This window comes from Puma concolor, chromosome A2 (genome assembly GCF_028749965.1).
Source record: "Puma concolor isolate L17-30 chromosome A2, mPumCon1.1.hap2, whole genome shotgun sequence".
Lineage (NCBI taxonomy): Eukaryota > Metazoa > Chordata > Mammalia > Carnivora > Felidae > Puma > Puma concolor.
In genome coordinates, this window is record NC_141668.1 from 76,198,355 (window position 1) to 76,226,026 (window position 27,672).

The window sequence follows — 27,672 nt, forward strand, 5'->3', positions numbered from 1 at the left end:
TAACACAGTGCTTCAGTTAGTTGTGGAGTAGTAACCTTGGCATTGCTGACATAGCAAATAAGAGATAGTTCCTCTTAATCCTCAGCACACATCTACTATCCTTTGCCACAGCAGAAAATAAGATTATGGTGTCAAAACTTCAGAAATTTACCTGATGAAACTGTCCTCACATTACTACTTGTTTATATTTAGGAAATAGTAAGAGTAAAATAGAAAATTGACACTAAAGTTATAAATGTAAAACATGCCCATATGAAACATGGTCCTAACGATCAGTACAGATGTTCAAATTCTGCATGTTCTCCTCACTCTTAATTCTTTGTTGTAAAGTGGAACCAGATTATTCTAATTTCCCAGTTTCTGCTACTGAATGTAAGTAAGATCCATAGGGAAGCAGATCCTGTCTGCTTTCTTCAACCCTATACATGCTGTGCCTTGCATAGTGCCTAACATAGCAGAAACAATAAATACCTGTGCCATGAAGAAAAAAGAAATACAAAAGAAAGCCAGTGATCTGGGGCTTAGAATGAGAGGTGGGAGTGGGGAACAAAAAGTAGAACAAATAAAAGTGAATAATGCTTGTAAAAACTCATTCACAATGTCATATCAGAAGAAATTTAAGTAGAATATTGACATATTTAATACTTATTGCTATATGTAAAGGCTTCACTAAGCCTTAAATTCCAAAATAATTTGTAATAATTTAAAAGCGGCTTTGAAGAATATTTTTTTTTGCACTTTGGGTTATAATATTTATGTATGTATGTATGTATTTAATTTTAAATTTACTCTTTTTAATTTACATCCAAGTTAGTTAGCATATAGTGCAACAAGGATTTCAGGAGTAGATTCCCTTAATGCCCCTTACCCATTTGGCCCATCTTCCTTCCCTCCACCCCTCCAGTAACCCTATGTTTGTTCTCTATATTTAAGAGTCTTTTATGTTTTGTCTCCCTCCCTGTTTTTATATTATTTTTGTTTCCCTTCCCTTATGTTCATCTGTTTTGTATCTTGAAGTCCTCATATGAGGGAAGTCATATTTGTCTTTTTCTAATTTCACTTAGCATAATACCCTCTAGTTCCATCCACATAGTTGAAAATGGCAAATTTCATTCTTTTTGATTGCTGAGTAATACCACATCTTCTTTATCCATTCATCCATCGATGGACATTTGGGCTCTTTCCATACTTTGGCTATTGTTGATAGTACTGCTATAAACATTGGGGTGCATGTGCCCTATGAAACAGCATACCTGTATCCCTTGGATAAATGCCTAGTAGTGTAATTGCTGGGTCGTAGGGTAGTTCTATTTTTAATTTTTTGAGGAATCTCCATCCTTTTTTCCAGAGTGGCTGCACCAGTTTGCATTCCCACCAGCCGTGCAAAAGAGATCCTCTTTCTCCACATCTTTGCCAACATCTGTTGCTGCCTGAGTTGTTCATGTTAGCCATTCCGACGGGTGTGAAGTGGTATCTCATTGTGGTTCTGATTTGTATTTCCCTGATGATTAGTGATGTGGAGCATTTTTTCATGTCATTTGGCCATGTGTGTATCTTCCTTGGAGAAGTGTCCATTCATGTCTTTTGCCCATTTCTTCACTGGATTGTTTTTTGGGTGTTGAGTTGGTTAAGTTCTTTATAGATTTTGGATACTAACCCTTTATCTGATGTGTTATTTGCAAATATCTTCTCCCATTCTGTCAGTTGCCTTTTAGTTTTGCTGATTGTTTCCTCTGCTGTATAGCTTTTTATTTTGATGAAGTCCCAATAGTTCATTTTGCTTTTGTTCCCCTTGACTCCAGAGACATGCTGACTAAGAAGTTGCTGCAGGGGTGCCTGGGTGGCTCAGTTGGTTAAGCGTCCAATTTCGGCTCAGGTCATGATCTATTGGTTTGTGAGTTTGAGCCCCACATTGGGCTCTGTGCTGACAGTTCAGAGCCTGGAACCTGCTTCAGATTCTATGTCTCCCTCTCTCTCTGCCCCTCCCCTGCTCATGCTCTGTCAGTAAATAAACATTAAAAAAAAAATTAAAAAGAAATGGGGCACGTGGGTGGCTCAGTTGGTTAAGTGTCCAACTTTGGCTCAGGTCATGATCTTGCAGTTCATGAGCTCAAGCCCCACGTCGGGCTCTGTGCTGGCGGCTTGGAGCCTGGAGCCTGCTTCGGATTCTGTGTGTCCCTTTCTCTCTGCCCCTCCCCTGCTCATGCTGTCTCTCAAAAATAAATGATGAAAAAAAAAAAATTTAAGAAGCTGCTGCGGCCAAAGTCAAAGAGGTTTTGCCTGCTTTCTCTTCAAGCATTTTAATGGCTCCCTGTTTTACATTTAGGTCTTCCATCCATTTTGAGTTTATTTTTGTGTATGGTGCAAGAAATTGGTCCAGGTTCATTTTTCTGCATGTCGCTGTCCAGTTTTCCCAGCACTACCTGCTGAAGAGACTGTCTTTATTCCATTGGATATTCTTTCCTGCTTTGTCAAAGATGAGTTGGCCATACATTTGTGGGTCTATTTCTGGGTTCTCTATTCTGTTCCATTGATCTGAGTGTTTGTTTTTGTGTCAGTACCATACTGTCTTGATGATTACAGCTTAGTAAATACAGCTTGAAGTCCATGAAGAATAATTTTTGAAAGCTAATTAACTTGCCACTGTATGTTAGCCAATTTGACAATAAGTTATGTTTTTAAAAAAGCTAATTAACTTGCTACTATTTAAAAAAAACCCTTAGGTTTACATAATGAACTCATTTGGGTAAAAAGATAAATGAATAAAAAATTCTGCCAGAATATAAGAAACTATTAACAGTGGTTTTCTCTGGGAAGGACCGGATGGCCCTACACAGAAAGATGGGAACTTTTCTTTTTCCCTTTATATGCTTTGCACTGTTTAAATTTTGTTTTTTTTTTTTTACAATGAACATATATATATATATATATATATATATATATATAATAAAACTAATTAAGATATACATGCTTTGCACTGTTCAAATTTTTTTTACAATGAACATATATATTATAATGAAACTAATTAAGAAAAAATATCCAATTTGAATTTTTGAAACTACAACAGAAATTGAGAAATTTTAATCTCTTTAGAATATATTGATGATTGATAATACTGTTTAAAGTTTACACTTCTTATTACTTCTCTTTACTAAAATATGAGAATAGACAACAAAACAGGTATGGGCACAACAAAATGAGATACACCAGTCTGATCCAAAGCAGGAAAAAATACTTACACTTAAGAAAGAAAAATGTCTAAAAGGTGAAATTACAAACATCTACCTGCTAGTTTCTGTTAAATATTATCAGTGATCTTCACTACAACTGAACATAAGTTGAAATTTAGGGTTCTGAGGTTTTCCAATTAAACGAACTATCACATATTTAGTAGAATCAGGTACAAGACAGACTCAAAAACAAAACCTAGTTGCTCATTCTAATAATATCCTAGGATAAAAAAATTTCTCTCTCTCTCTCTATATATATGTATATAAATAAATGACCTCACTAGAGACATCATAATACAGGAATATCAGGATTTTGTTTTAGGTGAATTGGCCATAAAATTACAAATTGTCATTTTTAGCTTTAAGTTACTTTTTTACTATCAATGCACTTAACTACAAAACAAGAAAGTATGGTTCTTGAATGATGGCATATATATCAGAAGGTTAATAATAACTAACCTAAAAAAACAGGTCTTTGAAATGAACACAATTTCTATATCTTATTATTTTACTTATTTATTTTTTTGAGAGAGAGTGTGTGTGTGCATGCATGCATGTGAGCAAGGGAGAAACAGAGAGAATGAGAGAGAGAATCCCAAGTAGGCTCCATGCTGTCAGTGCAGAACCTGACACGGAGCTCAATCTCACAAACCGCGAGATCACGATCTGAGCCTAAACCAAGAGTCAGACACTTAACCGAATGAGCCACACAGGAGCCCCTTGATATCATTTTTAATAGATTTAAATTACATCTATCTGGGACTAGTAACACCATTCTTTGGTGGTGGCTCATTATAAGATATTGTATTAGAAATCTGTAAATTAAGCAACTGTTTCTTATGATATGCACCATTTTCCTGGTTGGCATGTTCATCCAGAGATTTTCTTATATAGTTCTTTAATTCTTCAATTCCTTCTCCCGTAATTGCAGAGATGGGGATGATGTGTTGGAACTCCACAGTCCTCTCTGGAATCATGTTTTTCTTAAATAAATGCAAAAAATCTGAAACAGAGAAACTCTAAGCTGATTTTCATGGTCTTTGAAAAGAAGTTAAAATTATGTTAGAGGTTTGATTTATGAACCAAAAACTTGGCATTTTTAATTCTTTTTTTCCTTCCCTCATTAATAAGCTCTCAGAATCTTTTGTTTTTACAAATGACAATGATAAGATTATTTGCACATGATAGGTGCTTAGCAAATATTTGTTGGATGAATATGTTTTAAACCAAATTAAGAATAAATTAAAGATAAATCATATATGATTTACTTACAGAAGCAATAAATTTGGTTTTCTTGGAGAGTTCAATGAAGTCAGACAACATATGTCTGAAAGACATTATGTATAAAAATAACATCATTCACGAGTGGGACATTCTAGCTTGCCTCAGTATATAGGTGGCCTTTAGCTTCCCTAAAATACAGACTTATCACTAGTGGTAGGAGCCATACTAAAACTGAAAAGGGTGTGGGGACAGTTCAAGGGTAGATGATTTCAGATGAGTCTGGTTTATCACCCCAAAGGGACTGACATATTACTTTTTGTCCACTTCCCTGCCTCCAAGACAATGGGAGGGGGAATGGCACCCTGATGGGATGGGTTAACATGGGTTAACAGAAAGGCTAGACTGGGAGAGACTGGACAAGCTAACATGGAGCTTGGTTTCTGAGATTCATATGTCCCCAAAGAAATCTAAAGAAGCTAACTCAGGAATTATCACTGAGGGGACTATGTTTTGTTTTACGACAGTCCAAAATAGGCACAAACACTTGAGTTACCCTCCCTTCTGATACCTCCTCTAAAAATTCCCTTTTCTGCAAGAACAATTAGCAAACAGATCTAATGACTTCATAAAGCAAGTGACATTAAGGAATGAAGATTATTGAGTAGTTCCAAGGGTATTTATATTCTAAGAGTAATTTATTGACTTAAGGTCATCTCCAATACATAAATGACACAGTGGAAAGATCTTTGAGAGGAGAGAAAGGATCTTCTGGTGCTTTCTGCTAGTCCTAGTACACTAGAGTTTATGTTCCCAAATTTTTGTGCCAAGGATAAAAACAGAAAAGTTAGTACCATTTACAAACATATTAGCCACCTTCCGTCCACCCTACTTTTCCTCATTTGTGAAGAGGTCCTCTACTAGCTTCAGAAAAGTGAAAGCATCATCGCTGTAGGATACGAAGTGTTCTGCAAAGGTCAATATTCAAAACTGTAGAGAGTCTCTTTAAGTTCCTTTACACAAAGTGGTCCATTTAGGAACAAATTTTCAAACAAATAAATCCTTTTGCAGTTACAGCTTCTATTATTCTATGTAACACATACACAGGTATTCAAGTTCTTTTTAGAAGATTAGTACCCTTCAGAGACCTATAGAGCTAGCATTGCAAAGATACATACCTCTTTAAAACTATCTGCTCTGGTTTTAAATTTGTGGTGTATTAGGGTAATAAAGTTCTAGAACTTGTTAAGTACGTTAAAGTAAAAGAATTTACAGGTAAGATGTTGACTTTTTCCTCTTCTGATCCAAATCCCATTAATTCTTTAAGGGCCCAGTTTAAGTTTTACTTCTTCATGAAGCCTGACCTCTTCTTTCGTCTCTTCTAATTTACTGTCCACATCACAAGTCTGAAACTTGATTATATTACAGTGTTAAAGTTTCATATGGTATGCATTCTTTCTTCATACTTTTTTTAAGAGTAGAACTGGCAGTTTTCTTATCCATTGATTATACCATTTAGCAATCTCTGCACACAAGAGGTAATCATTAAATTGACATTAAATGAACAAATGTATTTACCTTTAGGATTCTGGAGTTGATTCATCAGTACATGGAACATATCTTGGGCACCTGGCAAGTCCATTTTATTAACTGCCAGGAGTGCAGGTTTTGTCTGAAGTTCCTCTTTGTACAACTCCAACTCCTTTAAATAAAAAAAGAAAAACCAAACAATTGTATTAAAATATCTGTATAGATCACCTATTTGGTAATATCTTTACTATGCAGGCCTGGGTAATCAATCTACAGCCCACTCACATTCCTGAAATGCAATAAACCCCAACAACCACAAAACTAAATGACAAAATTCATAAAATGCTTACTGGTTAGGTCATGTGTTAATATATTTTAATTCAAATAATTCAATATATTTAAATTCAAATTGAATTTAATTCCAATATTTTAATTCAAAATCACAGTTGTGATTTTGTGCCAAGGTCCAAATACAGATATCTAGACATCTATTAAGCAGATAAAATTCAGAAGCAAATAATGACAACTTAATGTTACACTTGTATTATTCTTGGAAAAAGTAAGTGTACTTAGGAGTAAATCTTCATAACCATGGAGTAGGCAAAAGTTTCTTAGCTATGACACCAATACACAAGCAAAAGAAAAAACAGACAAACGGAACTTCATTAAAATGTAAAATTCTGTGCTTCAAAAAAATATAAAGAAAATGAAGACAACTGATGGAGTAATGGGTTGGGGTGCCTGGGTGGCTTAGTCAGTTAAGTGTCTGACTCTTGGTTTTGGCTCAGGTCATGATTTCAGTTTTTGAGTTCAAGCCCGCATCAGGCTCTGTGCTGACAGTGCAAAGCCTGCTGGGGATTCTCTCTGTCTCCTTCTTTCCCTGCCCCTCCCCTGCTTGTGCTTGCTCTCGCATGCTCGCTCTCTCAAAATAAATAAATAAAAACTTAAAAAAAAAAAAAAAAAAGAAAGTGGAGAAAACTGACAGAATGGGAGAAAATATTTGTGAATCATATATCTGGTATGGATTTATTTCCAAAATATAAAGAACTGTTACAACGCAGCATAAAAAGACAAGTAACCCAATTAAAAATTGGGCAACATATTCTGAATAGACATTACTCCAAAGACATACAAATGGCTAATAAGCACATGAAAAGATGTTCAACATCATTAATCATTAGAGAAATGCAGATCAAAACCATAATGAAATACCACTTCATACCCACTAAGATAACTAAAATAAAAAAGACAGACAATAACAAATGTTGGCATTCATGTGGAAAAAATGGAATGCCTCACATAACATTGCTAGTGCGATTATAAAATAGTACGATGATACAGCCACTCTGTTAAAGTCTGGCAGTTCCTCAAAGTGTTAAACACTGATTTCCCATATTATCTAGCGACTCTAGTCCTAGGTATATACCCAAGAGAAATGAAAACATGTCCGTACAATAACCTGTATTCAAATGCTCACAGAAGCATTATTCATAATAGACAAAAATTAACAAGGATATAAGATATAAAAAGTCCTGGAGATAAGAGACATCATGCTGTGTTAAAGAGAAATCATACGGCTGATAATAGAAAGTAAGGCAGGAAGGGCACAGATGAACTGCTAGGTAGGAGCCAACTCTTGCCAGACCTCAAAAACCATGTTCAGGGTAAGATGTTAACCTAACAGCAGTGGGGGACCATTGAAGCATTTTAAACAAGGAAAAAACATCAGCTTGATTCTTTCACAAAGATCACTCCAGTTGCCAAATAAAAAATGGACTAGAGAATGGTATAATAATAGCCATTATATGGTGACAGATGGAGGCGACACTTGTGGTGAGCACAGCATATTATATAGAGTTGTTGAATCACTATGTTGTACACCTGAAAATAATATAACTTTGTGTGTCAACTAAATTTCAATTAAAAAAAATGGACTGGAGAGAGGTGAGACTGGAAACAAGGAGATTACATTCTAGTGAAGGGGGGCTGATTGTAACAGTGTGGATGAAGATAAGTAGATGAATTTCAGAGAGATTTAAGATATAGAACTGACAGGGCTTAATGCAGGTGGTGAGAAAGATAGAATCAAGACCAACACGCAGGTTTCTGGTTTATATACCCAGTAAAGTTCTTGGGGAAGATGAAGAGTTAAAAAAAAAAAAAAAAGTTAGTTTTATACTAACTAAAATAACTAAGTTATTTTATAAGTCTGATAACTTAATGGGACATCCAATCAAAGATATCTATTAGGCAGCTGATCGAAAGCACAACCAAAAGATCTAAGCATCAGAAACAGATATGGCAGTCATCAGTATATCTGTCATACATCAGTCATACAGTATAACTGTAACCAAATGCTACTTAAACAATGAACAGGAAAGAGCACAAAAAATAGATGCAGAAACAATCTAAAAAGTAGGAATAAAAAGTTCAAGCAAAATAAAGTCTGAGAAATATGTAACAAGGATTTGGAACCAAACAAGATTTTATTGGTTGTAACAGTTTGAAGAGTGGGTTAATACAGAAGAACTGGAGAAAGTAGGTTTAGATAATTCTTTGACATCAAAGCTTCAAGAAGTAGAGGTGGAACATATATTTATTCTAATTATCTGTTATTTAATACAGTCCTATATGCCTACATATTAGACCAAATGCAGAACACAGTAAAACAGAAAACCTACTTTTGTAAGAAGTATTATGGTTTCAAAGGCAGTTCTGTATTGAGTTTGGGAAGAAAGCTGAAATCCAGAAATATCGACCTAAAAAAAGATGGAAAGAGACAGTCTCTAACATAAAAACAACATAAAAACAGTTATAAATTTCTGTTTTGAAATGTTTTACTCTCTCGAGTTAAAAACAATTTCTCAACCTATACACTGTTGGTAATTTAGTAATTCAAAATAAGTAAGAGAAACTGTGGTGTTAGGATAGCTATAATTATTCTGATAAAATTACAATCATTAATGAAATGAGAAAGCAGTATAGATAAGGCAATTTGTATGTACTTATACAGATAATCTAATGTATGGCTTTAGCACCACAAATGAAGTAGGAAAGAGATACTATACAACATAGCAGAATGTTGACAATCTTAAGGAATTAAACCTTGAAAAGTAGAGCCAAATTTACATCTGATACAGTAATGCCATTTCTACCCCTACAATATAATTGAATTATTTACTGTATTTGACCCCCATTTAAACACTTAGTGGAATAACATATGATACTACCTTATCTTTAAAACTTATTGCCATAAACAATTTCTAGGAAAACTAAACTCATTGATTTTCACATTCATTTGTATATTACATTGGTATGCATATGACTTACAACAAAAAGTAGTTGTCTAGTTCTTTCTATATGCTTGAGGAATTTGTGGCCCATTCCTTTGTTCATATGCGCTCCTTCTATTAAACCAGGAAGATCAGCTACTGATATCTAATACAAAGTTAAATGGTTTGATGAAAAAGAAAACAATTATATCCACAGATTTTCATATTTCAAATATAAATAGTTTCTAATTTGTGATTACCACTGACTCTTTATAAAGCCAAGATACCTTTATAACAAAATAAATGTTCTAAGAATCAAAATACTTTGTTATCAAAAATTAGAGTCCCAGTTTTACTTATTAATCTAATAATCTAAGAATTCTAGGGATTAGTTTAACATTAATAACATAAATCCTTTTTAGAATTACATTAATTATATTGTTCAATATGAACCTGTCATAGAATTTCAACTTTGTAAATTCTTAAAAGTACAGAAGGATATTAATTCAGCATTTACTTAGTATAGCTCTGTCATTTCAAGTTTTAAATTCTATATGTAATTGATTATTTGGCACTATTGTTCCTTTTTTGTTCATGTTCTACCAGGAGGACTACTGAAGATTCTTGATAAGTAAAGGACATAATGTTCCTATTAACTCCTTTTTGAAATGTTAACCATTAATTTACATTTGTGGTTTTCAAAACTCACTGCACATTATAAACACCCAGGGATCTTTTTTTTTTTTTTTTAAATTTTTTTTTTTCAACGTTTATTTATTTTTGGGACAGAGAGAGACAGAGCATGAACGGGGGAGGGGCAGAGAGAGAGGGAGACACAGAATCGGAAACAGGCTCCAGGCTCCGAGCCATCAGCCCAGAGCCCGACGCGGGGCTCGAACTCACGGACCGCAAGATCGTGACCTGGCTGAAGTCGGACACTTAACCGACTGCGCCACCCAGGCGCCCCAGCACCCAGGGATCTTTGACAAAGTAGAGATGCCCAAGCCCGACCACTAAGGAATTTTGGTTTCAAATCTCTGGAGCTCAGGCTTCATTTATCATTGTTCTGCTGAAGCCATCCAGTTAATTCTGATGTGCAGTAATTGATGAGAAGCACTGCTTTACACAAACTGCCCATGTGGATAGGATTTCAGAATTTTAAAGGCAATTGTGGCTAAGTGACAAAGTAGTTACCTAGACAAAATACAACAGAGGTCTCATGTCCTAAATTTTTTTTTCATGTCCTAAAATTTTGTTTGGAGTTTCTCCATTGAGAATTTTGTTATTGATAGAATTAAGTTTCCCTTAAAATTTACAATGTACGCTTTTCCTCTAAATATTGCTCTCCATATTCATATTATCCTGTATTTGTAACTTTATTATTCAATATTCTGTATAATTGTTGGAAGCATTTCATTTTTTACTGTTATATCACTATTAAAAAATGAATATAAATCTTAATGTCTTTTAATTAGGTCAGTGGATTATATAAAACTACACTGATACATCATCACCTTAAGTCCATACTTTACATTAGAGTTCACTTTTGGTGTTGTACACTGTATGGGCTTTGACAAACATATAACATGCATCCACCAACACAGTATCATACACAATAGTCTCACTGCCCTATAAATCGTCTGTGCTCTTCTATTCATTCTTTGTGTCCCCTTAATTCTTGGTAACCAGTGATTTTTTTGTTATGTCCATAGTTTTGCCTTTTACCAGAATGTCACATAGTTAGAATCATACTGTATGCAGTCTTTTCAGATTGGCTTCTTTCAGTTAGTAATATGCATTTAAGGTTCTTCCATGTCTTTTCATGGCTTGATAGCTCAATTCTTTTTAATGTTAAATAATATTCCATTATTACCACAATTTATTTATCCATTCACCTGCTGAAGCATATCATGACTACTTCCAAGTTTTGGCACTTATGAATATGACTGGTACAAACATCCATGTGCAGGTTTTTGTGTGTATGTTAAGTTTTCAATTCATTTGGGTAAATACTAAGGAGCACAATTATTGATCATACATTATATATTTTAAAAGTTTGTTACTTCCATTTTTTATTTATTTTTACTCTAATTATTCAAACTATCTATAGTTCTTCCTTATCAAGGAAAAATAACTTAATAGCTAGACCAGAATCCTCTTCAATTAAAACCTTTTTTTGGGGCGCCTGGGTGGTGCAGTCAGTTAAGCGTCCGACTTCAGCCAGGTCACGATCTCGCGCTCCGTGAGTTCGAGCCCCGCGTCAGGCTCTGGGCTGATGGCTCAGAGCCTGGAGCCTGTTTCCGATTCTGTGTCTCCCTCTCTCTCTGCCCCTCCCCCGTTCATGCTCTGTCTCTCTCTGTCCCAAAAATAAATAAACGTTGAAAAAAAAAAAAAATTAAAAAAAAAAAAAAACCTTTTTTTTTTTTTAGAAAGAGAAAGTTGGAATAAAAATAAAATCAATTCCATGAACTTTAGAAAATGCTTTTAGGAAACAAAAATCAATAATCAAATATGGCAGTAAAATATGGAATTGCAATGAGAACAAACAGAGATCAAAGAGATAAAGAAGATAGGATGCTGTAATGATAAACTGGACCTAAAATTTGGAAGGAGAAGGAAGTTATATTCTTATACAATATTTTACTATGATTGCAGTCAATAGAATTGAATTGTTAATGGTTCCATTTACCAAAAACAAAATCCTGGTAATTTTTCTCCCCCTAACACCACAGAAACAATAAAATATTACAAAGTCCAAGGGCCAAAAGTAAGTACTTTCCCTTCTAACCAACTGTGTTACTTTAAAAATACTCACCTGTCTGAAATCATTATACACAATCTTTCCAAGTTCAGGCTGTAATGTTGTAACTGAAAGAAAAAAAATAAATTAAGGCTAGAATAAAGGCTGGTACTCTCAAAATTGTCTTAGCCTCATGTATAAAATAAATAATATTTCTTTTTTGTGAACAATTTAATTCAGATTATGTTCTCATTTGTTGGAATGGAAAATATAATTATAATCTGCATAGCCATAGATCTAATATAATTAGAGGGCTTCAAAGTTCTTTTATTGTACTTTAAGGATTGTGGTAAAGGTGTTGGTGGGTAGAGGAGAATTTAGGTTTCTATCACTGGGTCTATCAATGAAACTTCTCTAGTCCTTTTCTCATTCAGTTATCCTCAAGCCTCATCAGTTTAGAAACTAGCCTCCTTCCTACAACTCTGAGCTTTTCTTCCTCTTTCCTTCTCAAGAGTCCCTGTATCATAACAATTAATATTGGTTATGTAATTTATAGCAATTAGTCCAAAATTAATTCTACTCCCTCAGAGTCTAATTTTAGAATGGCTTTTATTTTCCAGGTTAATGTATGTTTTGTATCTTTTTGTTTAATGATGGCAAAGATTCTGTCACATTCAATCATTGGTCTAAACCTTCATTATATTTCATCTAACTACTGCAATAGCATATTTTTCCCAGACCAATTTTCTGACCCATGCCATTCCATTCTCTATATATTCTATTCAGAGAGATGTTTTTGAAAAGCAAATCTAATCATTTTATCCTTCTTTCCCTTACTACATGCTCTCTAGACACACAAATCTCCCTGCTACTACAGAGCTTTTCTGTACATGCTATTTCCTCTAGCTGAAACACCTTTCACATCCACTGTGTGTCACTGATTCACTCATGTATTCTTTACACCTCAGCCCTAGCATCACACTTTCCCAAAGGAGTTTTAAGCAGCCACCTACACTCTTTCATAGAATATTATATTCCCTCATAGTCATGTGTGATATATGTGCCTTCCCCTACTAGTCTGTAAGCTCAGTAAGAGTCAGAACGGTATCTGTTTCTGCTTACCAATCTTTGTAACTCCAGTACCTACTGTAGTTCACAGAAATAAATACTTGCTAAATGAAAGTACAGTGCTTAATAAAGGGTAGATGCTCATAAAATCGTAATTAAATTAAATAAATGATTATGCAACAGAGAAATAAATGCAACAAAGCAAGTGCCTAACAAGTGCTAGGAACTTTGCTGAGGGCTACAGAGGTTTCAAGGATTAATGGGAAATGCATGTATTCTATCGGCCAAGAGTTTTCAAACTAAAGCGACGTCAGAGTTGTCATTTTTTCATACTCAAAGGAAGTGCAGTCTTTAAAAGTTTACCTACACACATTAAAATATACAACAAATTATACTTACATGCATAATCTGCGATTGCAGGTTTTGCATGAGAAACCTGACTTAGCAAAGAGGATTTTCCTGCATTTGGGAATCTGAAATGGAAAAATAAAATAATGTATTAAAACAAGTATTATTAATACTTGCTTATCTCTGAATTTTTAACACCTCAGGAAGTAGATTTCTTGGATATTTTCTGAGAATAAAAGTAGAATATAAATTAAAAATAATCTTGAAAAACTTGAGCAACAAAATATACATATGAAAAAATTAAAAACAAATTCATGCTGGACACTAGAGATGTTTTAGTATCTCTGAGAATAAATAATTCAATTATCTTTAAAAAACCTGCAAATCATAGGAAAACAAAAAGAAACTAATAAAAATATCTATAATCCACTAATTGTAGCCAAATAATGACAAAATATTGCTTATACTGCTTTGTAGATTCTTTTAAACATTTTATATGAACATTTCCAAATACATACAAAAGTGGAGAGAAGTAATGCATCCCCTTTAGCCATCACCTAGCTTCAACAAATAACACATTCCCAAAACTTTTTTAAAGTTGGTTTGTTTGAACAGGGACCCACACAAGGTCCGTGCATTACAACTGGTTGATGTATCTGTTAAATTTCTTATGGTAAAGGTCCTCCATCTTGTTTCCCCTCTGCAATTTTATTTTTAAGGAAACTGGGTCATTTGTCCTATAGCAGCATTTGTTTCCCATAGTCTGGATTTTTTTTGTTGTTGTTGGCACCCCCATGATGTCCTTTAGCATGCTCCTTGTGCCCCAGATTTTCTATAAATTGTTAGTTTGATATAAAGCCTTGATCAGTTTTAGTTTTGATTTTTTTTTCCTGAAAGACTACTTTCATAGTTAGTTGCCTGCTTTTTTTTTTTTTTTCAACGTTTTTATTTTTATTTTTGGGACAGAGAGAGACAGAGCATGAATGGGGGAGGGGCAGAGAGAGAGGGAGACACAGAATCGGAAATAGGCTCCAGGCTCCGAGCCATCAGCCCAGAGCCTGACGCGGGGCTCGAACTCACGGACTGCGAGATCGTGACCTGGCTGAAGTGGGACGCTTAACCGACTGCGCCACCCAGGCGCCCCAGTTGCCTGCTTTTTAAACTGAATAATACATGATGAACACCTTTCAAGGCCCACTGTAATTTACTTAACTAATTTCCTAGTGTTAAGCATTTAGGTTATCTCCAATTTTTTATTAGGAATAACACACAAAAAAATATGTACAGCTAGAAAGACATATATCAACAGTACAGTCACCTGCATGTGCTAGAATTAATAAACAACTATTTTTGGCAAATTTTCTTTCAGCATTTACTTATCTATTCATTATCTAGCTTTTTTCTTAAAACTTTAAATACTACAGTTATTTTCGTTGAACTTTTACACACACTTTAACCTCCTTCTTGAGATACATTTCTTGATGAGAAAATGCTGAATTAAAATAGCTGTTTATTGTAGGGGCACCTGGGTGCTCAGTCAGTTAACTGTCCAACTCTTGATCTTGGCTCAGGTCATGATCTCATGGTTGGTGAGATCACACCTCGCATTGGGCTCTGTGTTAATAGTAAAGAGCCTGCTTGGGATTCTCTCTCTCCCTTGCTCTCTGCCCCTTCCCTGCTCATGTGCACTCTCTCTAAGTAAATGAATAAACTTTAAAAAATAAATAAATAAAATAAAATAAAAACTAGATGTTTGTTTTAAAGGCTTTTATTTTATTGCTAAATTTACCTTAAGAAAGGCCCACCATATAAGGAAGAAAGTACTAGGAACAGGCATCACTTAAGAGAGGATTCCTCAGTTCCATTCAGATATTTTCATTATATTTATTCAAAAAATATTTATTAAGCATTAATTTATATCAAGCAATATACTAGGCATCAAAAATAAAGCAATCAAGGAGATAAATGTGATCCCTGCTTTTACGCTTTTCACTGAAATTGGAAAAAGTTCTTCTTTCAAAACCTGCCAAACTTGCACTGGGAATAATGGTGTAATACTTTGGAAATATTAATATGAAATCCTACATAAATTCTATAAAAAATTATTCTATAAGAATTCAATAAAAATTCTACCTCTTAGTAGAACTCTTTTAACTTTAAAAATAAATCTAATTAAAATATCTTATTAAATAGATCTTCCTACAATGAATTTAGAATAAAATGTGAGATTTTTTAATGACTCATTTTCCTGTGGAAATACAGTCACCTTTTATCTTATTATACTCACTCAGACTCTTATAACTTTTTTAAAAAGTTTATTTATTTATTTATTTAAAATAATCTCTACACCCAATGTGGGGCTCAAATGCATGACCCTAAGATCAAGAGTTGCATGCTCTTCCAAATGAGCCAGCCAGGTGCCCCTCGTGTAACTTTTTGAAAAGCAAATTGAAAAAAAAAGGAAAGCAAATTGCAATCATTTTTATCCATGATTATCACTAACTGAACTTATTTCTTTCCATTATCTTCATATTTTCATAATAGTATTAAACATAGAAAAATGCCAGCAACTATTTCCAAAGAGATCAAAATAAGAGAAAGAACGCTAATGATTGAAGAACTGATACTTGAGAGTTTTCCTGGGAAGTGCTTAACAAAAACTTTAGAAGCTGAAATCTAACCTATGCAAAGATCAAATTTGACAACAGCCATACAAGTATGTTAGTTATATGACACCTTTCTTCTAAGGTTCAGTTCATTCCTGAAACCAGCAAACAGGTATCTGTTTATGCTGGTATTCACAGCAATAACTTTTTAATAATAGGTGCCTAGTTTAAAAGTACTAAAATACATATGTTAAGTATTGTACGTAAGAAACATGATGCTTTAAAAAAAAAAAAGATGAATGCCTGGGTGGCTTAGTTAAGCATCCGACTTTGGCTCAGGTCATGATCTCACAGTTTGTGACTTTGAGCCCCACATGGAGTTCTGTGCTGACAGCTCAGAACCTGGAATCTGCTTCAGATTCTGTGTCTCCCTCTCTCTCTCTGCCCCTCTCCTGCTCTCTCTCGCTCTCTCTCAAAACACTAAAAAAAAATTAAAAAAAAGAAACTTGATGCTTTATATTGACTAATATCATATCTCTGAAAAGCTTAATATTTCACTATATGTACTCCCAATAAGTTGACAATATAATGATGATAATGATAGCAACTACCAATTGTTCATTGAGCATTCATAAATCCAAGGCATATATTATGCCGCAAATGTGTTATCTTACTCACCAGCAATATTTTACCAACATCTAAATCCACTATTAAAAATGGGAAAGGCTTAGAGATGTTCTACAATCTATCCGACACCATCCAGGTGGCCTCCAAAGAATATGAGATTCTAACCCAAACAGTCTCTCACTTGAGTCTCCCATCCTCATTCCAACTTTACTACTCAGCCTTATGAGGCTATTCTTAGTCTGTAGAGGTGTCTCTATGGAACTTGAAACACATTTTTGTGTCAAATTAGACTGTAAATGGCTATATTCTCAGTCCACAAAACCCTACTAAACCCACAACATTGTGAAATATATACAGTTAATATAGAACCTATGGCTCATAACTAAGGTTTATGGAAAAGACTAAATGTGAACACCAGGATCACATCTTTCCCTGTTACAATGTGAACAGGAATGGGGCCTTTATGAACTCTAAGCCATTGCTGTTAAGACCTAGTAGCTAGACAGGCATGGCAAGAGGTAAGGGATTCAGACTGAAGAGTCTGGTAAAGAAGCAGTGAAATCGCTGGAGTGGAAAATAAAAAGAGCTTAGAAAGAAGCTATGTAAGGTGAGGAATGGAACTGGCAGTTTCAAGTAAAGCCAGCAATAAGGCAGTCTTCCCTACCGTTTTCTTAGGTATTCTGACTACTGTGTAATGCTAAAGTGGGGCCAGGGAGAAAGGGACAGGAGAAATGTAATGTTAAAATTTTCCCTTCATTTCTCTCCTTTCTATCTTGCTATCCATCCCCCTCTGGTCAGGTGTCAGCACTGCAAACCCTACAGCTAAACAGCACTGCTTGATGAAAGAATGGAAGCTGGTGAAGGAGGACAACATTGTGGGGGCTGCAGTACTGAGAATGGACAGATCCTAAGTAGAACAAGAAGGACAGGGAAACAGTCATAGCAAGATCCAACTTGGTGCACAATAGGATCTAAGTCTGATGGTTGAGATGGTCTGGATTGGCCTTTAGCCACCTGATTAATAAAATATCAGTACCTCTATTAAGATTTGTAAGAGTATCTCAATCATTTTATTCTTTTCTTTTACTTTCTCCTATACATTTCTTAAAATGTGGTTTGGATTTGTAATTTTATTCCTTAATATCTGGTAACATTTTTTACCTTCTTATACTATTGCATTTGATTTTTTTCTTTGTTGATTCATCCTCTAAGATTCCCACTAGCCTACTTAATTGCTATGATCTTCCTTTCTTTTTAAAAATAAATATTAACTATGAAACTCTATTTTTGCAATATGAAAATGACTATATTCAGCAGCATTTCTCAAGTATACAAACAATGCACAAAGTCCATAAATTTATTCCATAAGTAACACTGGTCCCAAATTACCATTTATATTTAATTCCTACTCATGAACTCTCGCTCTCAAATTATAAAAATAAAAATATAAATGATACTTACCCTACTAGGCCTATATCAGCTATAAGTTTTAGATCAAGGTGAATGACTCGTTTCTGGCCTTTCAATGGTAAGAAATTTGTAAGTAATTTACCACCAAGACCTCCTTCAGCTACCAAAATTCTGTCCTTCTCTTTATTGAGTTCTCCTTAAAAACACAGAGAAAGATACTTAGAGAAAAGATTACTAAGTGGAGCTAATCAGTAATGACATTTTTTTGTTTATAAACAGATGCCAGAAAATTCCAGTTTATAAATCTACAGGACTAAACCACTGGGTTAAGATTCTATTAAAAGTTTGATCCCAGGAAACATTTTGTAAGCAGTTGATTACAGACTAGTTATATATTTTAAAACTGAGTAAATACTCTTCTATATTTATAATAATTTTAAATTTAGCAGTTAATTTTGATAATGTTTATATTAAGTTTTAAAAATCTTTTATAAATTAGCAGTTGAAATAGTTTTGTTTTGTTTTTTTTATATGTTTATTTATTTTTGAGAGAGCGCAAACAGGGAAGGAGGAGAGAGAGGGGGACAAAGGATCCGAAGCAGGCTTGGGGCTGACACCAGCAAACTCAATGTGGGGCTTGAACTCATGAACTGGAAGATCATGACCTAGGCCAAAGTTGGACACTCAACTGACAGACTCTTGATTTGGGCTCAGGTCATGATCACATAGTTGTGATACTGAGCCTCACTCAACGCTGAGTATGCAGCCTGAGTGGGATTCTCTCTCTCCCTCTCCCTAGCTCATGGGCTTTAAATAAATAAATAAATAAATAAATAAATAAGCAAGCAAGCAAGTAAGCAAGCTGAAAAAAAATTCTGAAATTCAAGAGAAGCTATGCCCCACAACTCCCAAACAATTTTAGAAAATATGCATTTTTCTCAACCTTAGAATCTACAATACACTTACCTATAATTTTACCATTTTCATCAGTTACTGAAATACCCACAGGTACAGGAATTTCACAGTCTTTTCCTCTGGAGCCTTTCAGTGCATTAACACTACAAAAAAATAAAGCTAAATCAAAACAGAGAAAACCCACTATATCAAATGGTCTATGCCCAACCAAATATAATGGTTTACAAAGACAGTCTTAGCAACAAAGTTTTCTTGTTAATGCAGATGTTAAGTGGCCAAATATCTGTGGAAGAGAAAACTGTCCCTAATTGTTTGCTTGCATTTTAGACTATCACATAAATTTAACAAAAATAAAATAATAAAAACAAATAATACATAATACATAATGATTTAAGTTACCAAGCTAATCACCAAAAGTCATTTTAACCCATAATGAACTAAAATACTGTATATCTGAAGAGCATTGCTACAACACAAAGAGCTAGAAATAAAAGGAAAACCCATTGAATAAGAAAGCTTTTAACTCTGATCTCAAATAAAGAGTACACTAATTATAGGAGGCTCATCTGACTAGTCTCATACTGTTCATGAAAAAATTAATTGGTATAAACTTTTAACTAGCAATTCTACTTCTGGAAATTTATCCTAAAAAAAAAAAATGAACAACCATATAAAACACTATATACACAAGGATATATATTACATTGTGACTATAACAGTAAAAATATCTATAATTACCTCAATAAGTGAATGACAAACGTTATGTTATTTCCAGTAGCATATTAGTATGCAGCTATTTTGAACAATTGTCCGGTGTGGAAAAAAAACGTTAAGTGAAAAGAAAAGGTCGGAAAATACTGTGCTCTCACTTTTGTACCCCAAAATTTTAAATATCCATATAATTACAAGCTGTCACAAGTCAATTTGCATAAATGTACATAAAAGTCTTAGAAAAGTCAAGAAATGATTAATAGTGGTTACCTATGCGTGGAAGAATTATAGGTGACTGACTTCTTTTTTCACATTTTTTTACTTTATCTGATATTTTTACAATGAGCTTGAATTATATAGAGCCAAAATGAACAAAAATATACAAAGAGATTAGACTATACAGTTACATAATAACTATACTAAGGCTATTACATAATCATCTACTACTTTTTCAGCCAATAATATGTCCCAGTCACTATTAACAGCTTTATTTTTTTAATGTTTATTTGGAGAGAGAGCGTGAGCAAAAGCACATACAAACGAGCACAAACTGAGGAAGGGCAGAAAGAGAGAGAGAGTCCCAGGAGATATTGTAATGGAATCACGAGTAACTTGTATCACCTGCAGGAAATTACTTTCCATCTGGCACCAATGTATAAATTCCACTTGCACCCCCCCCCCACTTTGCTTACACACACGTTAATGATTACTATCTGATTTGTTTTCTTCACGTTCACCACATGTGTAAGATCTTGTTTTCTCCACTTTCATGTGTGTAAGCTCTTGTTTTCCTCATGTTCACCGGGTGAGTAATATCTTGTGAGCTCAATAAAAACAGAGATAAAACTCCTGTTCCAGGCCCTTGTCTTTTCCTGGACATTAACTTCTCTCATATTCAATTCTGCATCCATTTGCTTATTGGACAAGAGAGAACTCCAGACTCACAGTCTGCAGCATAGAAATTTTAACATTTAAGAGAAAGAGGATCTCTTTTGCATCGTTGGTGGGAATGCAAGCTGGTGCAGCCACTCTGGAAAACAGTATGGAGGTTCCTCAAAAAATTAAAAATAGAACTACCCTATGACCCAATAATTGCACTACTAGGTATTTATCCAAGTAGTTGTCAATTTTCAATTGCAACTCAGTAAGAAATAATATAGATACTCACACACAAATTCACAGTCGTGTGTGTGTGTGTGTGTGTATGACTTTAAAGTTTTGTGAAACTGTATTTAATAGGTGATACATGATACTGTTTCCTATTCTTTTTATTTGAAATCTAATGAATTGATTTTAAAATCCTAATGCAATGTTTTTCAAACATTCACAGAATGTGTGACATTCATACAGTCACAACCAGCATTTAAAACAAGATATGTGATCACTTCAACAATATGAATGTAGAACAATGCCACAGAACTGTACATTCAAAAATGGTTAAGGGGCGCTTGAGTGGCTCAGTCAGTTAAGCGTCCAACTTTGGCTCAAGTCATGATCTCATGGTCCGTGAGTTCGAGCCCTACATCGGGCTCTGTGCTGACAGCTCAGAGCCTGGAGCCTGCTTTGGATTCTGTCTCCCCCTTTCTCTGCTCCACCCTCACTCATACTCTGTCTCCTCTCTCTCTCAAAACATAAACATTGAAAAAAAAATTTTTTAATGGTTAAAAGAAATTTCATGTTATAATGTATATTTTCCCACAAGAAAACAACAATGTACAATATGCCACAGAATAGAACAGAAAATAGACATACATGGTCGGGTAAAGTCTAAAATGTTTCTCACTATGGATGGCAGTAAAACTCATTTGAAAGTAGCACAATAAAGAACGGAAAGACACAGTCTGAAAACACTGACTTAGAGCACTTAAAAGGAAGTCTAATAATCGAGATCTTCTTCCCAGGACTTTTTCACCTCCCCAAAATTAAAGCACATGAACAATTTTTAAAGGAAAAGAAGGGAGTTAAGATTTATATTCAATAGGGAACAAATCTCTTCAGATGGAATTAAGTGAGTTTTGTCTGAAAAACAGAAAATGAGGAGGTGAAGGTAGGTGGGGGGGAAAATTGGCAACAAAATACTGATAAAACTTGGTTGTTTGGGGTAAGGACATAGACTGGTTGGAATACTATATTCTTGAGGTAAAATGGGGGATAAATGAAGCAATGTGTAGATATTAGTGCATAAAAAAAATTCTCTGTAGTAAATATTAAACTCCAAAAAAAATTTCAAAAAGTTAAAATACCAATCTATTCTCAAATCAATCATTCATGATTTTAACTGATTTATACAAAGTTTTTGAACTGAAATTTACAAAGCGATACCTTAAAATTAGAGCATGATACACCATACCCCATTGTAGGAGTTCATCTTTGAGTCTACTACATGTAAGGCATTAGTTTATTCTTGATTCTCAAAAAGTGTGTTATCCCTGTTAGCACTGCAAAATGAAAACAAATGAGAGCTCAATTTCATAAATTCAAGAGTCTCATCTTTTGGTTCTATAACCAGAAACCAAACGTCAGATAAGGTAACTTGAAAATCGCTTGTAGATTTCTGAGTTGACAAAAACAACACTGCACAATTGATTAAAAAAACACTGAACACTGCGTAACATAGTGGGCCATAAAAATGCATCTCCTAGACCTGACTGCAGGGAACATAACTGACCTATGGTCCAGCTGCTGTGCTCTGAAATCTTAAAGAGATGATGCTTCTTGCAGTCTACTTCCAGCCAATGACTGGGTACAGCAGGGTTACTAAGGCAACCCCTTTGTAGGAAACTAAGATTCCTCTGATGGGCAACTTTTGATTAAGGAATCACCATCAGCTGTGCCTAAACTTTCTTAGAACTACAGAGCAGACTAAAACTTTGCCCTTCCTACTCTCCTTCATAAGGCATTAGACCTGCAAAGTGGTCAGACAACTTTCCCAACTACCCCTCAGGTCCCTCCCCAATTTGCCTTTACAGGTGTTTAAGTGTTTTTCCCAAAAAATCTCTCATTCAGCTCATCCTACCTTGGTACCTACTTCTTGTAGGACCCAAATTTAGACACATGAAGACATAATTCACAGAGCTATAAAATAAATTCTGGCATTCAGTAAGTTTATTCAACTTCGTGACTTAATTTACCTGAACTCTACAAGATAAACAAGACTGTCACCTCCTCCTTAGCTTCTATGACACTAAATCTCTCCTGACTCTCTATTTTAGATCACATCTTCTGCTTCTTTCCCTTAAATGTTGGTGAATAATAGAATTTGATCCTCAATCCTTTCCTCTTCTGTAATACACTTACCCTGGTCCATGCTTATGATCAACAAATTTATCGCTAGACCTGACCATATTCCTGAATGTCAGACCTATATTTTAAGTGCTTGCTTATATCTTTATAGACCCTTCAAACCCCCTTCCTCTACATCTCAGTTGCCACTTTCTACCATAATCCTTCTCAAAGAATGATACTACTATCTATCTACCTACTACTCAAGTCAAAACCAGGAAGTTATCCTTGATTTATTATTCTCCTTCAGTACTGCCATCAATCACGAAGTCTAACTTATCTCACTTTTTTAACCTAGCTCTAATCCATCCATCTGTCAATCCAATCCATCATTCAGCTAATGTTAACTGAATATCTACTATGTACCAATCAGTGTACTATACATCTGGGGAGAAATGATGATCTAAACTCTTCTCTGCTCTCATGGACCTCAACAGTAGACTGGTAAGAGAGCAGACAGTAATCATTATGTGAAAAATGGAAAATTATACCTGTGACAAGTTTTATGAATTAGAACCTACACATGTGAGTAGGTATGGGAATTATGACTTAATCAGAGAAATCAGGAAAGACTTGAGATTAAATCTAAAGGATTCATAGGAAGCAACCAGATGAAGGTGAGGAAAAAGTATTACAGGAGAGATAACACAAACAAAGGACCAGTGATAGAAGACAAATACCACTAAGATACTAAAAAAAAGCCAACATGGCTGAATGCAGAAAACATAGAATGTAGAAGGGAATGTAGAGGGCCTGTACCTAGAAAGATAGGTACAGGCCAGACCTTGAGAACTTCGTCACTTACAAAATATTGCGATATTCTGTAAATTGGCCTCAATCAACACGTCCAATCCATTCTTTAACCAATTATCCCTAGAGTGATCTTCCTAAACACTAATGTATTGTCACTTGCCTATTTAAAATCCTTCAATGGCTTCCCGTCACTCTAAGATAATATTCAAACTGTAACACAGTATATCAGATTCTTCATAATCTGGACTACAATGTCTTTATTTTAAAACAAGCTGCCCCACTTGTACCACAGTTATGCTAGAAATATTTATTATGTCACCAAACAGCTTGTTCCCTCCTAACCAGTGCCTTTATAAATGTTGTACACTTGCCAACACACCTTTTCCTGCCTTGATTGTCTGGCAACATCCTATTCCCCTTTCAAGACTTGGTTCAAGCACCACTTCCAAAATCTAGGTAACTGAGTTAAGATTTTTCTTCAATTTCTTTATAATAGAAGAAAAAGGTTTTTTTCCTTTTTTTTGAGAGCAACATATATTCCATAAAAAAAATAACAAAAATTTGCAAAAAAATAAATAAATAAAGGGAATATTTTGATGTCACAAAGACCAAAACAAGCCAAAGGAAAATACACAAGAGACAGATCAGTGAAACAGGCTCTAAACCTTAAGATCCTGGCAGAACTACTGGTGACGGTGGGGTGGGTAGCACAGTTCAGATTTGAAGAAGTTTTCCCAAAGACTGTAAATGACAATTTAATTTTAGAAGAAAATAGTGGGGATTCAGATCATTTTCTGTTTCTACAGAGAAGTGCAAAAGAATATAAACAGACATTGCGAGAAGAAAATAAAAATGTTTAAGAGTCTCAAAACATTGCATAGTCTCTACCTTTTATCCTCACTAGAGCTAATTATTGTAGATGTTTGCTCAGTTATGAATAGAGGATATAATTTATTTCAAATTACCAATTCAATTTTTATCTTCTAACTTTTTTTTCCCCTGGGAAAACTTTTCAAAAATCAAAGTCATTCAGGCAATACTTACCGACTATTTGCTCCTTCTCCAGCCACAAACCGTTTCTGAGGATATTTGTCTTTAAGTTGTTTTAAAGTCATTTTCTTATGGGCTACAACCCAGACGTCACCACCTTTTCCACCTTCTCCACCTAAACGAGGGTAACCCATTCCACCACTTCCTCCCCTGGTGAAGAGTCTTAGGTTATCAATGAAGTTTCCATACTTTAAAGACAGAGAGAGAGCATTAAGATACCAAACGTGCTTACCAACTTAGAACTCCTTTCTAGTCCTTTGCTGCCACTAAAGCTCCTAAAAAAAATCAATACCGCTTTGTGAATTCCAAATCCATAATCTTTTCTTAGTTCATCTCTGGTCTGACCTCCCTTTCCCCTCTGAGTAACTCCTCTAATACCTCTTTTTTTCAATGATCAATTATTGTTCAACTTTTTGTCTGAAGGTTTATGACATTGTCCCACTTTTCAATCTAGACTTTTTCCTCTGGGTGACCTCAGACCATACCAGCTAACTATCACCTGGGTGAGATATTCTCTATGCCTAGTTGAACATTTCCACCAGGAGGTAAGCTTAATAGTCTAAAGCAACTAGGGGCAAAACCCACTACTTAATTTATATTTGAAACCCCTTAAATAATCCACCTTTTCCTAGATATTAGTTGAAAATATAATAGTCACATCAGATACAACCATGATAATATGAAAACACAAACTTTTCCTCAGGTAAATTCTGTTCCCCCAGTGTTCTTCCAAATAATGGAACCACAGTTTATCTAGTCATTGAGACTACGTAGGGGAATCTCTGACTATACCTGCTTCTTTCCCCAAAGCTCTATTTATTTTTCCTTTCTGGTACAACTTAGTATCTCGACCATCATATTAGCTCCTAAAATGCTCTTGCTGTGTTTAGTCATTCCTTCCTCAACCCATTCTTTGTCTTGTTGCCTGAACTATTTTTCTGAAAATGGGTATGATCTCTATGTTTCTCCCAATTAACAAACCATTCATGTTTTTTTTTTTTTTTTTTAGTTTTTGCTGTTTATGAAATTGTCTAAAATTCTCAGTAGTCAAAGCTCTTAACCTACCTTTCCAGTTTCATTTTTGTTCCTTCAACCTCACCTATCTCTCCTTCCTCACTCTGCTCTGTACATGACCTACTGTCACATCTCCGTGCCACTGTTCATTTTTTTTTCCTTCAAAGTCATTTGTTCTTTTCTATCATAAACCTACCTACATGTCCTATTTTCTGATATCTTTGTTAATGCTGCTAACTAACACCACTAACTTTGCTGGGATTTCTCAGCAGTTAGATCTTATCTCTTATTACACCCTTTGAAAACTTACACTGCATTTAGTGTTTACTTGTTTCCCTCACTAAACTTCTTGTAGGTAAAGATCCTATGTATTAACCTCTCAATTATCAAAATTCCTTACAGAGTAATGTCTTAAATTCATGGCCCTTAGTCATTTAGCATACTTTAAATATCAAAAACATCTGGGAACGTTTTTTTAAACTACACAGTCCACTGACCATTCTGCTATACTCTGGAGGAGGGGATGAGGATAGGTCTCACCAGGATTATTTAGAAAAAACTCCCTTGGTGATTCTGATGCAGTTTAGATCTCAGATTGCAGTGGATAGGTACACAACAAAGATTCATATATTAGTCTTTGAGTATGCAAATATAGTCATGAAATAGGATGTTGTAAGGAAACAAGGTAGAAGGAATATGGAAAAGAAGAACTTGAGGAATAGACAAAGTATTTTTCTCTGAGGGTGAAGAACTTATGCTTTGATTCTTCCAGGCTATGCCAGAAATGCATCACATATAAGTGAATAGATTCCCCTTGCAAACAACATGGAGAAGTGACTGTTCATGGCAACCATGCCCTTCGTGACTTACCCACCACCCAAAAAATGTAGCAGTTTCTTTTTAGTTGGAGAATTAGTTACCTCACATGCCCAAGTACTACCTTTCACAAGTCTCTTTTCTTTTGACTACCTATTTTTTGAAAAATAGAGGGTTGGATAAAGTATAATTCAGAGATATTACTCATACCTCTACCTCCAATAAAAAGAAAGTTTCTGTTTTTAAAGTTCCGTTCAACAGGTGTCACATTTTTTACTCCTCCAGATTCATCAGTCTCAGAAGTTTAGAAAGCACACTTAGGAGTATCTGACTCTTCGTTGTTTAATAATGCCGGTTAAGTTTCAAAAAAACATTACTAGTAAAGCTCTTAAAGAGACTTTTTTTTATTTGGAGCAACTAAATTTTTACAGAAATGATTCTACAACAGGCACTGCATACAAAGTGAGAGAAATTTCTTGCAAGAAGGAAGCCAATTACATTACTTTCGTTTTCTGATGAGAAGTCTTTAGAAAGCTCTTAAAAACCGTGAACTTGAGGAAAACTTTTATAAGAAAAGGCTATGTATATTACTACCTAAAAGAAAGAAGACACGCTATTTGAGCCAAAAGAAAAAGTCAACCTTACACGGTACGTATACGATATTGCATATTTAAAACCTAATTTCCTTAGCTCCCCCATTCCACGTGCACACAATTCCCCTGAAGAACCTCCACACCTGGGCCCCCAAACAACAGTTCTAACCGTTCCAGGTAGATATATTCTTCCCACTTCTCAAAAGCCAAGTCTGACTCCGAAGGACTGAGAGGAGAAAACTACAGTAGAACAAGCAGGAAAAAGGTCCCCAGAAAGAAAAAGGGGAGGGAGGAAAGGGGAACCAAAGGTGGGGCTACAGGCACCAATCTGTCGAGCTTCAGGCTGAGAGGCACCAGTCACGGACCTTTCTGAACCACACGCTACCGCACCGCACCATGACTGCGACGTTCTAGGGCTGACTCCCTCGAAAGTGTACACACGGACTCACCGCGCAGAAGTTTTACGTCACCATTGGCCGCCAACGC

General features: G+C 35.0%; 1 protein-coding gene across 3 annotated transcripts; it reads right to left on the reverse strand.

Annotated features, from left to right (window-relative positions):
• Positions 1 to 616: 616 nt before the first annotated feature.
• Positions 617 to 27,669, reverse strand: GTPBP10 (GTP binding protein 10). Of its 3 annotated transcripts, none has more exons than XM_086696620.1 (10): positions 27,552 to 27,669; positions 24,758 to 24,951; positions 19,019 to 19,110; positions 18,104 to 18,248; positions 13,461 to 13,534; positions 12,069 to 12,121; positions 9,312 to 9,419; positions 8,663 to 8,740; positions 6,030 to 6,153; positions 617 to 4,233 (listed from the first exon to the last, which is right to left on the reverse strand). In XM_086696620.1, exons 1-10 carry the CDS (start codon positions 27,582 to 27,584, stop codon positions 3,983 to 3,985), a joined length of 1,152 nt encoding a protein of 383 aa, XP_086552746.1. In that variant the 5' UTR covers positions 27,585 to 27,669; the 3' UTR covers positions 617 to 3,982. The 3 variants fall into 3 exon arrangements, with proteins under 3 accessions (XP_086552746.1, XP_086552756.1, XP_086552750.1); XM_086696630.1 differs by having other exon boundaries at positions 27,505 to 27,617; XM_086696624.1 differs by lacking the exon at positions 27,552 to 27,669 and adding an exon at positions 27,356 to 27,543.
• Positions 27,670 to 27,672: the final 3 nt, after the last annotated feature.